Source organism: Limanda limanda, chromosome 7 (assembly GCF_963576545.1).
Source record: "Limanda limanda chromosome 7, fLimLim1.1, whole genome shotgun sequence".
NCBI lineage: Eukaryota > Metazoa > Chordata > Actinopteri > Pleuronectiformes > Pleuronectidae > Limanda > Limanda limanda.
Window position 1 is genome coordinate 279,637 of NC_083642.1, and position 14,318 is coordinate 293,954.

General features: G+C 45.8%; 1 protein-coding gene across 1 annotated transcript; it reads left to right on the top strand.

The window, feature by feature from the left end:
- The first annotated feature begins 6,766 nt into the window (after window positions 1-6,766).
- Window positions 6,767-10,478, top strand: LOC133004531 (Ig-like V-type domain-containing protein FAM187A). Its single transcript, XM_061073996.1, has 5 exons — window positions 6,767-6,964; window positions 8,247-8,524; window positions 8,865-9,215; window positions 9,305-9,537; window positions 10,252-10,478. Exons 1-5 carry the CDS (start codon window positions 6,767-6,769, stop codon window positions 10,476-10,478), a joined length of 1,287 nt encoding a protein of 428 aa, XP_060929979.1.
- Window positions 10,479-14,318: the final 3,840 nt, after the last annotated feature.

Sequence of the window (14,318 nt, forward strand, 5' to 3'; positions counted from 1 at the left end):
GAACACATGAGGAGACATGAGAGAGACACATGAGGAGACATGAGGACACATGAGAGACGCATGAGGAGACATGAGAGAGAAACATGAGAGAGACATTTTTCTCTCTCATGAGAGACACATGAGGAGACATGAGAGACACACATGAGGACACATGAGAGAGACACATGAGGACACATGAGAGACACATGAGGAGACACATGAGAGACACATTAGGACACATGAGAGAGACACATGAGGAGACATGAGAGAGACACATAAGGACACATGAGAGAGACCCATGAGGAGACACATGAGGAGACATGAGGAGACATGAGAGAGACACAGGAGGACACATGAGAGAGACACATGAGTGAGACACATGAGGAGACACATGAGCGAGACACATGAGGAAACATGAGAGAGACACATAAGGACACATGAGAGACACATGAGGACACATGAGAGAGACACATGAGTGGATGAGCTGCACAGACTCTGCCTGGTGATGGAGGAAATGTTCTCAAGCATCAAACCTGCTTCATGAGATGATCGCCCGCTGCTCCTCCCTCACTCTTCATCCTGTGGAGAACACAATGTTTCCCTGAAGCTGAAACGTGGATAATCATCAAATTATATAATAATAATCATCACCGGAGCTCTTGACCTTTCCTGGAGTTCCTGTCCGTAGGTAACGAGGTAGTTGTGAGATTAAAAAGGTCGAAGCTATTTCCCCACGTCGTTGTTCCTGAGCTGCTTCCTCCCTGAACACTGTCTCCTCCTGTCCACCTTCTGGTCCAGGATCTGTCTTCAGGTTCTGATGGATCCTGAGCTGCTTCCTCCCTGAAGACTGTCTCCTCCTGTCCACCCTCTGGTCCAGGATCTGTCTTCAGGTTCTGATGGATCCTGAGCTGCTTCCTCCCTGAACACTGTCTCCTCCTGTCCACCCTCTGGTCCAGGATCTGTCTTCAGGTTCTGATGGTTCCTGAGCTGCTTCCTCCCTGAACACTGTCTCCTCCTGTCCACCTTCTGGTCCAGGATCTGTCTTCAGGTTCTGATGGTTCCTGAGCTGCTTCCTCCCTGAACACTGTCTCCTCCTGTCCACCCTCTGGTCCAGGATCTGTCTTCAGGTTCTGATGGATCCTGAGCTGCTTCCTCCCTGAACACTGTCTCCTCCTGTCCACCCTCTGGTCCAGGATCTGTCTTCAGGTTCTGATGGATCCTGAGCTGCTTCCTCCCTGAACACTGTCTCCTCCTGTCCACCTTCTGGTCCAGGATCTGTCTTCAGGTTCTGATGGTTCCTGAGCTGCTTCCTCCCTGAACACTGTGTCCTCCTGTCCACCTTCTGGTCCAGGATCTGTCTTCAGGTTCTGATGGATCCTGAGCTGCTTCCTCCCTGAACACTGTCTCCTCCTGTCCACCCTCTGGTCCAGGATCTGTCTTCAGGTTCTGATGGATCCTGAGCTGCTTCCTCCCTGAACACTGTCTCCTCCTGTCCACCCTCTGGTCCAGGATCTGTCTTCAGGTTCTGATGGATCCTGAGCTGCTTCCTCCCTGAACACTGTCTCCTCCTGTCCACCCTCTGGTCCAGGATCTGTCTTCAGGTTCTGATGGATCCTGAGCTGCTTCCTCCCTGAACACTGTCTCCTCCTGTCCACCTTCTGGTCCAGGATCTGTCTTCAGGTTCTGATGGTTCCTGAGCTGCTTCCTCCCTGAACACTGTCTCCTCCTGTCCACCTTCTGGTCCAGGATCTGTCTTCAGGTTCTGATGGATCCTGAGCTGCTTCCTCCCTGAACACTGTCTCCTCCTGTCCACCTTCTGGTCCAGGATCTGTCTTCAGGTTCTGATGGTTCCTGAGCTGCTTCCTCCCTGAACACTGTGTCCTCCTGTCCACCTTCTGGTCCAGGATCTGTCTTCAGGTTCTGATGGATCCTGAGCTGCTTCCTCCCTGAACACTGTCTCCTCCTGTCCACCCTCTGGTCCAGGATCTGTCTTCAGGTTCTGATGGATCCTGAGCTGCTTCCTCCCTGAACACTGTCTCCTCCTGTCCACCTTCTGGTCCAGGATCTGTCTTCAGGTTCTGATGGTTCCTGAGCTGCTTCCTCCCTGAACACTGTCTCCTCCTGTCCACCTTCTGGTCCAGGATCTGTCTTCAGGTTCTGATGGATCCTAAGCTGCTTCCTCCCTGAACACTGTCTCCTCCTGTCCACCCTCTGGTCCAGGATCTGTCTTCAGGTTCTGATGGATCCTGAGCTGCTTCCTCCCTGAACACTGTCTCCTCCTGTCCACCCTCTGGTCCAGGATCTGTCTTCAGGTTCTGATGGTTCCTGAGCTGCTTCCTCCCTGAACACTGTCTCCTCCTGTCCACCCTCTGGTCCAGGATCTGTCTTCAGGTTCTGATGGTTCCTGAGCTGCTCCCTCCCTGAACACTGTCTCCTCCTGTCCACCTTCTGGTCCAGGAGCTGTCTTCAGGTTCTGATGGATCCTGATGACCAGCTCGGTTCTTCTCATTTCAAAGATCCAACATTCATCTTAAACAACCTCACTGGTTTCCTGGAGCTGTCTCTTTCCTCTTCACCGCTGGGTCAGATGTTTTTATCTGCTGCTACGATTCTGTACGTTAAGAATTAGTTCTTTAAGACAGAATGTTAACAGCTGCAATAAAACTCTTCTTCTCCTCCTGTCATCGAACACGATGGTGACCTTCACAGCGTGTGGTCAGTTCAGGCTCATAGGAATCTGATGGAGACTGTAATGAATGTAGCGTCAGGGTCTGATTGGTCCGCTCCAAAGGTCAAAGGTTGATAGATGTCATTCTGCTGTAGCTGCCATGACTCTGACCTCTGACCCCTCTTAGGGACAGTATTTCAGTTTGGATCTCGGACTCGTTACTTTTCCTGTTTAGGTTTTTGTTGGATTAGTTTTCTCCCTGAGTTCAGTGTTTCCTGTTTTATTTTGTGCTTTTTGCCTCTCGAGTGTTTCCACCTTGACTTCCTGTCTCTGTCCTGTTTCCCGCCCTTGTGATTGTCTGCACCTGCCCCCCCCCTGCCCCTGTGTATATAAGTCTCTGTGCTTTGTCCCCTGTGTCCATGTCTGTCTCCTTCACATTAGGACACATGAGAGAGACACATGAGTGAGACACATGAGAGAGACACATGAGAGAGACACATGAGGAGAATAACCTTTATATTCACGATGAAGCTCATCACAAACTTACATAATTCCTGTCACAGAAACACGTAGAGATGACAGAGGCTCCTCCTACATCCATCTGCTGATGTGAAGGTAGGAGAGAATCTCCATAGTAACGAGTTGAGCTTTGCACTCTGATTGGTTATGAGGGAGTGTTGCCTCATCGATTTGACCTGTTTCCCAGCTGCCGCTCATTAGCATAGCGACCTTTGACCTTCTGCGTGAACCAATGAGAGCAAGATTTAAATCTGGAGCTGTTTCCTCATTTACAGTCAAATGAGCCTCGATGACCTCATCACCTGATCCTGCAGCAGAAGTTTGTTTTTCTCTTTGTTGTTAATGTGTCTTTATTGTGGAATTGTTACTATTATATTTTTGGTAAGAGCTATGGGACCATGCTTATTGGCTTTGCTTTGTTTGGGTTTGATATTTTATATATACTGTGTATGTGTATGGTATAAATATATATAAATGAATTGCAATTAAGTAATGCAGGTCAGAATACAGTATTTACAAAAAAGGACAAATGAAACATGAAAAATTCTCGTTCTCGTTCATGTTCTCGTTCATGTTCATGTTCATGTTCATGTTCATGTTCATGTTCATGTTCATGTTCATGTTCATGTTCATGTTCATGTTCTCTTCTGCCTCCACAGAACAAACACATTCACGTTGCACAATCTCTGCAACAACAGAACGTGAGCCGGTCTCTGTTTGAACAGAGTTGATGCCATGAGGCAATTACAGAAATATAATTATACCCAAATCATTTCCAGGCAGTGGAGGTGGGGCTCATTCATTCATTCTCACACACACACACATATATACACACACACACACACACACACACACACACACAAACACAGACAACAAATAAAGAGAAAATGGGAAGCAGCAGAGGGAGCGCCAGAGAGATATAGATTGATAGATACATTGACTGCATTGTGGAGGACAACAGCATTAGATAGATTATAGAAAAGAATCTCTTCAGGTAGGAGTTGATCAGCTGTCGGGGGGGAACTTGTCTTCAGACAGTTCTTCATTTCCTCGAATGTCACACTCACACTCACCCAAGATTCAGGATCAAGAGAAGTGCAGCAGCAGTTTGGATTTCGTCCATAATCTCTGAATCTATTCTGGATCCGTGACTTGTGACCTGTGACCTGTGACCTGTGACCTGTGACCTGTGACCTGTGACCTGTGAGCGATGAGCTCCCAGCCGCCTGCTGACATCGGTAATAGAACTGAAAGCTGCAGTGATGAAACTCTTCTCCTGTAGAATAAAAACAATCCCACAGGTCGTCTGTGCAGCAGCTCCTTATCACTCCAGCTTTCTGTTTCCTGGCCTGAAGGTCTGGAGGAGACGGATGAGTCCACACAGGAGACGGGATCGCTCCGTGTGGGAAACCACAACCTAAACCTCTATTATTGTAACTATGACAACGAGCATCCTGTCATCTACAGCTGTGCCGATTTAAAAACCCTGTTCAACTCCCACTGAACGGTTCAAAGCTCGAACTGCAATCTGTCTCTCGTCTGCCGTCGAGGGAAACCTGCTGATTCAGTTTCTCTCTGGTCTCTAAGGTCTGAGAGAGGAGGACACACGGAGCGCCACATCGCACAACAAACCACAACAACACAATCACTCTGTTCCACTCTGACATGAGTCCAGTATGCACACACTACACAAACAAATCACATCCATGGAAATCAGGCTCGGTGACAGATTCATCCTCTGGACACCAGGAAAAACCAGAGTCATGTGAATCCTCACTGACGTGTCTCGTTCTGGACCAGAGACGGACAGAGTAATGTCCTCTAGGAGGAGGAGGAGGAAGAGGAGGAGGAGGAGGAGGAGGAGGAGGAGGAGGAGGAGGAGGAGACTGAAATGAGATGTTCGTCTGTGATGGAGCTTTGAGAAGGAGGAGGGGACGATCATAACACGGGGATAAACGCTGGAGGACTGAGTTCAACATCCAGCCAGGATGGATGGAAGCAATTAGACAGAGTCGATAACAGCAGGAGGAGGAGGAAGAGGAAGAGGAGGAGGAGGAAGAGGAGGAGGAGGAAGAGGAGCAGGAAGAGGAGGAGGAGGAAGAGGAGGAGGAAGAGGAGGAGGAGGAAGGTAGTGACATATAAGGAAAAGAATGACAGAAATTGGGCCTTGAGAGAATGTTTATTATGATTTGGTGCAATACAAATAAAATGTATTTGAATTTAAATGTAACTCTTGGGTTCATCAGTTGAATATATTTTATTCTCAAATCATAACAGAGCATTTAAACGTTCCTGATGTAAACCAACACAACATGGAACATGTTTACGTTTCTATAATGAAGGACGATGGTTAAATCTACATGTTGCATCAACACCCAGTGTTACTATAGCAACCAGAGTCCAAGCTCAACTGAGATCTAAATGATAATATAAGAAACAGCAGCAGACGAGGACATGAAAATATTGTTTTAAACTTTAATGAGAAAATATAACATGAATGACAACATAAAGTAAATGTGATGAGAGGTTATTTGATCCTTTGATGCACAAACATGGCTCAGTTTTTATTTTCTGCATCTTTGTAGTGAATGAATTTCATTTTTAGTATTTCAGGTATTCCCCAATTAGCTTGTTTTTGATCATCACAAATCCTTATTAAAATGTTTCCTTTGTAACTTTTTGAATAAAAGTCATTTTTGTACCACTGCACTTCTAAAGCACAACATCGGTCAAAATGGATCCGCATTTATTCTGTGTTTTTTCCTGCATCAATTCTTTGCTATATGTTTGAAATAAATGATTTTCATCATTTAATATACTTCATTAAATATCTTATTTTTGATTACCACAAATCTTTTTTTTATTTTTTCCTTTCTTACTTTATGAATAAGCTAAAATATCAAATTTAATATTTCTACATCACTTTTACACACATGGGTCAAAATGACCGGTTCAGTATGAATTCACCTGCCGTTCATTTCACACATCTGATGCATGTCATCTTTTACTAGTGAGAAGGAGAAATATGTACAATGCTAGCTAGCTAGCGCCTTTTCCAGCTAGCTAACCATAGCTAGATCAACAAAATAAAACTCGATATATAACAGTTTAAACTTAATAGACCGATTGATATACATTTATATGCTTTGACTGTGTCAGCCCGGCTGGTCACAATCATTTCAGTCTTACTGATGGTCATAAAGCTGCTGGAGGAAGAACATGATGAGGAAGAGGAGGAAGAGGAGGAGGCTGCTCTACAGGATCCAGCTGGAGTTGTGGGTTAGAATCCAGCTCTGCTGAATGAAGGAGACTCCTTTGATGTGTCATCAAAGGGGCCTTATCCGAAATGAAGGAGGAAGAAGAAGCTATAAAGGACGACAGCAGAGAAGCACCCAGCCATGCATGAAATAAGGAAATACATACGGGTCACTGTGTCATCTGACCCTGTGTGGTGTGTTAGAAGGGGGGGGGTGCATGTGTCTCAAAGGGTTAACTTCACCTCTTGTGTTTACAATGTGACTTTGTTCCAGTTTCAACCTTCAGGTGTGAAATCAGACAAATAGTCAGTGTTTCTTCTATTTGATCCAACTCTTCATCTCGATGCCTTCGTCATCCTCCTTCCTCCTCCTCCTCCTCCTCTTCCTCCTCCTGAGCCGTGAGGTGTGGAGCTACGAGGCTCCCGAGGACAAACAGGATGTGTTTGCCAGTCGAGCTTGTCCAGCTTTCCTGAGCTTCACTAACGTAGCGTATGTGGCTGGAGTCACGGTGGAGCTGCCCTGTCGCTGCAAGCCTCCTGAGGTGAGGATCTGTGTTCCTCTTCCTGTTCCTGTTCCTGTTCCTCTTCCTCTTCCTCTTCCTGTTCCTGTTCCTGTTCCTGTTCCTGTTCCTGTTCCTGTTCCTGTTCCTGTTCCTGTTCCTGTTCCTGTTCCTGTTCCTGTTCCTCTTCCTCTTCCTGTTCCTGTTCCTGTTCCTCTTCCTCTTCCTCTTCCTGTTCCTGTTCCTGTTCCTGTTCCTGTTCCTGTTCCTGCACTGTACTGTACTGTACTGTACTGTACTGTACTGTTCCTGTTCCTGTTCCTGTTCCTGTTCCTCTTCCTGTTCCTGTTCCTGTTCCTGTACTGTACTGTACTGTACTGTGAGGATCTGTGTTCCTGTTCCTGTTCCTGTTCCTGTTCCTGTTCCTCTTCCTCTTCCTGTTCCTCTTCCTCTTCCTGTACTGTACTGTACTGTACTGTTCCTGTTCCTGTTCCTGTTCCTGTTCCTGTTCCTGTTCCTGTTCCTGTTCCTGTTCCTCTTCCTCTTCCTCTTCCTCTTCCTCTTCCTGTTCCTCTTCCTCTTCCTGTACTATACTGTACTGTTCCTGTTCCTGTTCCTGTTCCTGTACTGTACTGTACTGTACTGTACTGTACTGTACTGTACTGTACTGTACTGTTACTGTACTGTACTGTACTGTACTGTTCCTGTTCCTGTTCCTGCACTGTACTGTTACTGTACTGTTACTGTACTGTACTGTACTGTACTGTACTGTACTGTACTGTACTGTACTGTACTGTACTGTACTGTACTGTACTGTTACTGTACTGTACGTTAGGATCATCTCAGCAGGAATGGCTCACAGAACCTCAGATTAGATATTATGATATTACTATTTCTTTCATTATTATACATTTGTGAACATATCACTTTATTTTTTGGTGATGTTATTTTACAAATGTAAAATAAATGTAAACCATTTCCTGTGTCATTGATTCGTCTTCTTGTTGAGGGTAAACAACAGAGCCTGTTTGTTAAGAGCTATGAGACAAACTGAGATTGGTGAATATGGGCATCAATCAATCACAATTAAATTGTGATTGATTGATGATAAACAGGTTCTTTAAATATTAGACTTCACAACACGTTGCCTCCATGTGAATCCTCCAGGTTCATGTGAACCAGCTGCTAACCACGTCACTTCAGTGGATCTGAGATCAGGAGACTTGTCTCCTTCCTCAGAATGAGACACAGAAAGCTCAGGATCTGATCTCTGGCATCGATCGACCAGCAGCAGATGATTCATGTGGTTCCCTTTGTTCTTCAGGTCCAATCAGTCCTGTGGTTCTTCAGGAAACATCTGGGCAGCACCGAGGAGACCGGAGCTCTGAGCCATTACCATGACAACGAGCAGCTGGACAGCGGGCAGGTCCCTCACAGCGATGACCTGCGCAGTCGATTCTCCATCCGTCTCTTCAGCCTGTTGATCTTCAGGACAGCACCCGGCGACTCTGGCATCTACATCTGCGGCTCCGCCCACAAAGACTTCTTCTACGCTTACGACCTGGACGTGCAGGAGGTGCAGAGGATCAGCTTCACTCCGAGGTGACGGACGCTGTGACTCCATGGGGACGATAATAACCAATAAGTTGTTCTAATTATAAAGACATGCTCAATATTGACTTCTGTTCACTGCTGCATTCATCTGATGTTCTTCCATGTTCATGTCGGTGTAAGACAGAGATAACGGAAGTTTATCCCACTTTTATTCACAGGCTGATCCACTGACTATAAAATCAATATATTATATGATGTATATTAAGCATTTTACTATCAGTCATCGGATGGTTTCTATGTTGAACTAGCTTCCTTCATAGTGGCAGAAATCATCCATCTTCAATGATCTGCTCTCAGTTTATTATTTCATATCTAATCTTTTCTGTAGACTGGCTCCAGACAGACCGAGCCAGGAAGTGATGGAGATGAACAGCCGGAGCTCCAGTGAGCCGCTGCAGGTCTTCACCGGCTTCAAGCCCTGGACGCCGTGCGACCGCTGTGGCGTGCGGGGGGAGCAGGTCCGTGTGGGGCTCTGCTACGTCCGCTCCCACTTCCTCCATGTCCGCTACCGACGGGCCAATCAGACGGTGGCTTCCTGCGGCTCAGGGGCGGTGCCCCGGGCGTTGGGCCTGAAGCGAGGCGGAGCTGAGGCCCAGCTGGAGGTCAGGAGCTGTCAGGTGACGTGTCCACCTCAACCTCCGCCCTCCTCCAAACTGCTCACTCTGATGGCGTTCTTTGGGTTAAGGTGGGTCGCTGTGTGCAGGGGCTTTGACAACACACAGTCACTTCTATGTTCTAATGGAATCCCTCTCTGGTTCTCAGCTGTAGTTCTGCCTCCGTGCCAGTAGATGTCCCCGTGTTCTACCTGAACCACCCAGCGGGCCGGGTCCTGACCCTGGGCTGCCCCGGCGCCCGGGCCGACATGGCCGTGGCCTGGGACCGAGGCTCCGAACCCGTTTACAGATCCCAGCACTTGGCCTCCATCGGCACCAAGGCCTCCAGGCTGCAGGTCGACGCCGGACACCACCTGGTGTTCAACCCTGCACAACTTCAGGACACAGGTACAAACTGATGATTATTCAATCTGCTTCGTGAAAGAGTTGTGTTGGTTCATATTTTCATTTGCTGCTGTTTCTTCATCAGCTTCATTATCACACAAATGTCAAGAATGAGATCAAATCTCCTTTAGTCCCACAACAGACGAATCGGAGGCGAAGAGCACGGACATGTGAATGTGAAAGATGTAAAAATAGTTCATGTTAAATATTCACACACACAAGGTAAAGGTTTTCAATATAAAGAAACTGACACACATGAAGTTGACATAAACACCGGAGTGAATTTGTTGTGTAGTTTTTCAGGTGTGAGAATCCATTTCCTGTTTGGTCCGTCCGTCTGCTCTTCTAATCAAAGCCTTTTCTGGGAATAACAAACATGGAGTCCTTATGAAAATGAATTATTCTCCATAAATGTTCATATTCATCGATTTTAGCACATTTCACTCCTCGAGGTTGTCATTGTGGGATCACTCATAATGTTATGCTTTGTTTGGTGACATGATCATATCTTGGATAAGAAGTGAAATAGAAACAGCTTCTTTAATCTTGGCAGGTTTGTTTTTCTGTGGAGATTTTGTGACTTTTTGTGGCTCTGAGAACTGAACTCCTCTCTCTCTCTCTCTGTCTCTCTCTCTCTCTCTCTCTCTTGCTCTCTCTCTCTCTCTCTCTCTCTCTCTCTCTCTCTCTCTCTCTCTCTCTCTCTCTCTCTCTCTCCAGGTGTGTACTGCTGCTGGCTGCAGGGTCGTCCGGCCGCTCAGATCCGCCTCCTGGTCTATCTTCATTTTGGGGGGGGCCAGTCTGTGACATCACACCCTGACTTCCTGTCAGCTGTCAACACCGTGATGATATATTACGCTGCCATGACGGCCGTGTTCTTCCTGCTGGTGTTGGTCAGAGCTGGAGTCCGCTGCCTCCGAGACGCTGCTCAGACGCATGTGGAGTGAAGCAGATCAGAAGTGGATGCTCCTCTGTGGCCGGACCCGGTAACCCTGTAACCCTGTAACCCTGTAACCCTGTAACCCTGTAACCCTGTAACCCTGTAACCCGGTAACCCTTAACCCTGTAACCCTGTAACCCTGTAACCCTGTAACCCGGTAACCCTTAACCCTGTAACCCTGTAACCCTAACCCTGTAACCCTAACCCTGTAACCCTAACCATAACCCTAACCCTAACCCTGTAACCCTGTAACCCTGTAACCCTGTAACCCTGTAACCCTGTAACCCTAACCCTGTAACCCTAACCATGTAACCCTAACCCTGTAACCCTAACCCTGTAACCCTAACCATAACCCTAACCCTAACCCTGTAACCCTGTAACCCTGTAACCCTGTAACCCTGTAACCCTGTAACCCTGTAACCCTGTAACCCTAACCCTGTAACCCTAACCCTGTAACCCTGTAACCCTGTAACCCTGTAACCCTGTAACCCTGTAACCCTGTAACCCTGTAACCCTGTAACCCTGTAACCCTGTAACCCTAACCCTGTAACCCTAACCCTGTAACCCTAACCATAACCCTAACCCTAACCCTAACCCTGTAACCCTGTAACCCTGTAACCCTGTAACCCTGTAACCCTGTAACCCTAACCCTGTAACCCGGTAACCCTAACCCTAACCCTAACCCTGTAACCCTAACCATAACCCTAACCCTAACCCTAACCCTAACCCTGTAACCCTGTAACCCTGTAACCCTAACCCTGTAACCCTAACCATGTAACCCTAACCCTAACCCAAGTGTCGCTGCGACACGATCATCAGAATAATCCCAGCAGCTTTTTACAGGTCCAGAGATTCATGTGAAAGGATCTACTGACAGAAACGTTAAATAAAATAATCCCAGTGATGTTTTCACGAGTGTTTTTATTTAACATTATACAAACTGTTGTTTTATTCACCCTGGAATGGACCTATATATTGATTTGATGAGGGGTGTTCAGCTGCAACATGACACTTCACCACTAGATGTCACTACATTCTATTACATTATTACATTTCATTGAGCTGACGCTTTCATCCAAAGCGACTCACAATAAGTGCATCAACCACGAGGAACAAACCAGAACAAGAATCAAGAAAGATAAACTACAAAGTGCGATAAGTAAGTGACGTTAGTGCTACTACATTGTTTGTTTAAACTTTTATTCGAGGGTTAGGGTTGGTGGATGTGGAGCCAGGACAGGAAACAGTCCCTCCCAGTGAGGGAGCAGCTGATTGGTCGATGCAGAGCGAGGGGAGGGGCTGTAATGTCCTGGAACCAAACACTGGTGTTTGAAACGGATGCAGCCACTGGTCTTCACACTGCAACTTTAACTTAGCATAAAAAACTATTACAAAATACATGTAAAATATAGAATCTGCATTTCCACTGGTCTGATACTGAATCTCTGCTGTAAACAGGAATCCACTGGTTTATTTCTAACTGGTGCTCAGATATGAACATGCAGTTTATCAATAATATAGATTTCCTGGTTCATTGATTTTACTTGTTGAAGATGATTCACTGAACACAGACTCACTGCTGAAGCAGATGTGAGGCTCCTGCTCCGAAACACAACGTGTCAGTGAGTCGGGATCACGATGCTGATATGTAAACACGTGGTTGTTATTGGTTATTAACGACCTGATTGGTGGATTCTTCATCGGATTTTGGATCCTTATGAAAAACTTCAGGCACATTTCAAGGACTTCTTTCTCTGAATGTGTGATCTGATGATCCAAAAAGAAATCTGGATCTAGTGGATTTACACATTGAACCAGGGGAGATATCTGCTCTCTTCTGGTTGGTGTTAGTTATGGATCTGTTCTGGTGGACGTGTGTAGCTCAGGTTGTGTGAGGAGAAACCTCCAGGTCATCAGACGCAGCGTGAAGTGTCCTCAGCTGCAGCTTCGAGCCGAGAGAGAGAAACACACACGAGACAGAAAGCGACTCTCAGATGAAAGGAAGTAAAAGATGAGATGGACTCAAAAGAGACAGAAAGGTTATTTGGGACAGGAAAGACATGTACGTTTCTAAAGGTAGTTATTTGTCTCTCCATGTCTTGTGAACTGTATATTTCCTTTAGTTCCCCTCCCCTCTCCCAGCAGCTCAGCACAGAGCCTCCATGTGTTTGAAGGACTCGTCTCTGGTGTGAAGTGTCTCATGAAACCCTCAGAGCTGCAGGAGCAGAGCAGCACAGATGAATGGAGGGAAATCTGTTGGACAGATGAGACGTCAGAGGTCCTCATTAAGACGACTCTTCAAACCCGAGGGGCAGAGCGATGAAGGTACAAACACCTCCCTTCTCCTCTTCACTCCCACTCATCTCCTCCTCTTCATCGCTCTGCCTGAGCTGCTCTTCATCCTCTCAGAGCTCGGCCCTCCAGCAGACAGGCTGCAGCTTCCCTTCAAAATAAAGCTTTTCAATCTACAACAACACATGTTTTCATGTTATTTGCATCAACTCTCATCTTATGCACCAACTATCATTCACTTTGCTCACATCATAAAACAAACCATGATTCCCATATGACAATTACTAGTGGGAAATGTATGTATATCATATTTGTGAGATTATAACAGTCTTGGATGTGTCAATGGTTAGCAACACACACACACACACACACACACACACACACACACACACACACACACACACACACACACACACAGTCCCATTCAGTCCCATTGAAACCTTCTCATTAATCCCAGTATGATTGTCAACACCTTTAATTTCCTGTCTGTCTCTCTCTCTCTCTCCTGAACCTTTTCACCGTCACTGATCTCTTCTTCCTTTGTACATTTTTCCGCTCCGTCTTTTTATTTCATTTTGTTAATTTGCTTTTATTTGTCTTTGTCCCTCAGCTTCACTTTCGATTAATTATTCTCCATGTTAATGTTTAGACCTTTTCCTTTGTTCTCATCCTTTATACTTTTTCTTTGGGATTTTTCCTTATCAGAATGGATTTGTTTATGACTGTCATATTTTCCGACCCATCATCCGATGCTCATATCTGTACTTTTGTTGCACAGCTTTTTGAAAATGTGTTTTAGGAAACGACCACATGCTGCTACTCGACAGTGATGTGTGTAAATTCTGTTTTACTTTGAAAGTCTGAGGCTGCGTTTCAGAACCTGAGATGTTTGGAAACGATGACGCAGACTCACAACCTCCTGTGATTGGATCTTTTCTGTTATGACATCATGATAGACAGAGAGAGGGACACATACACAGACAGACAGGTAGAGAGAGAGAGACAGAGACAGACAGACAGACAGACAGACAGACAGACAGACAGACAGACAGACAGACAGACAGACAGACAGACAGACAGACAGACAGACAGACAGACAGACAGACAGACAGACAGACAGACAGACAGACAGACAGACAGACAGACAGACAGACAGACAGACAGACAGACAGACAGACAGACAGACAGACAGACAGACAGACAGACAGACAGACAGGCAGACAGGCAGAGAGAGACGGAGACAGACAGACAGACAGACAGACAGACAGACAGACAGACAGACAGACAGACAGACAGACAGACAGACAGACAGACAGACAGACAGACAGACAGACAGACAGACAGACAGACAGACAGACAGACAGACAGACAGACAGGGCACAACACATGTATGGTGTTTCTACTCATTTGAGATGTATAATATAATATAACATAATATAATATAATATAATATAATATAATATAATATAATATAATATAATATAATATAATATAATATAATATAATATAATATAATATAATATAATATAATATAATATAATATGATATAATATAA

What these genes read in the sequence shown, in the direction of transcription:
- LOC133004531 (XM_061073996.1), top strand. Translation starts at nt 6,767, where the DNA reads ATGCCTTCGTCATCCTCCTTCCTCCTCCTCCTCCTCCTCTTCCTCCTC. An exon ending in AGGATCAGCTTCACTCCGAG is followed by an intron (nt 8,525 to 8,864) that starts GTGACGGACGCT and finishes TCTTTTCTGTAG; the next exon opens with ACTGGCTCCAGACAGACCGA. An exon ending in TGCACAACTTCAGGACACAG is followed by an intron (nt 9,538 to 10,251) that starts GTACAAACTGAT and finishes CTCTCTCTCCAG; the next exon opens with GTGTGTACTGCTGCTGGCTG.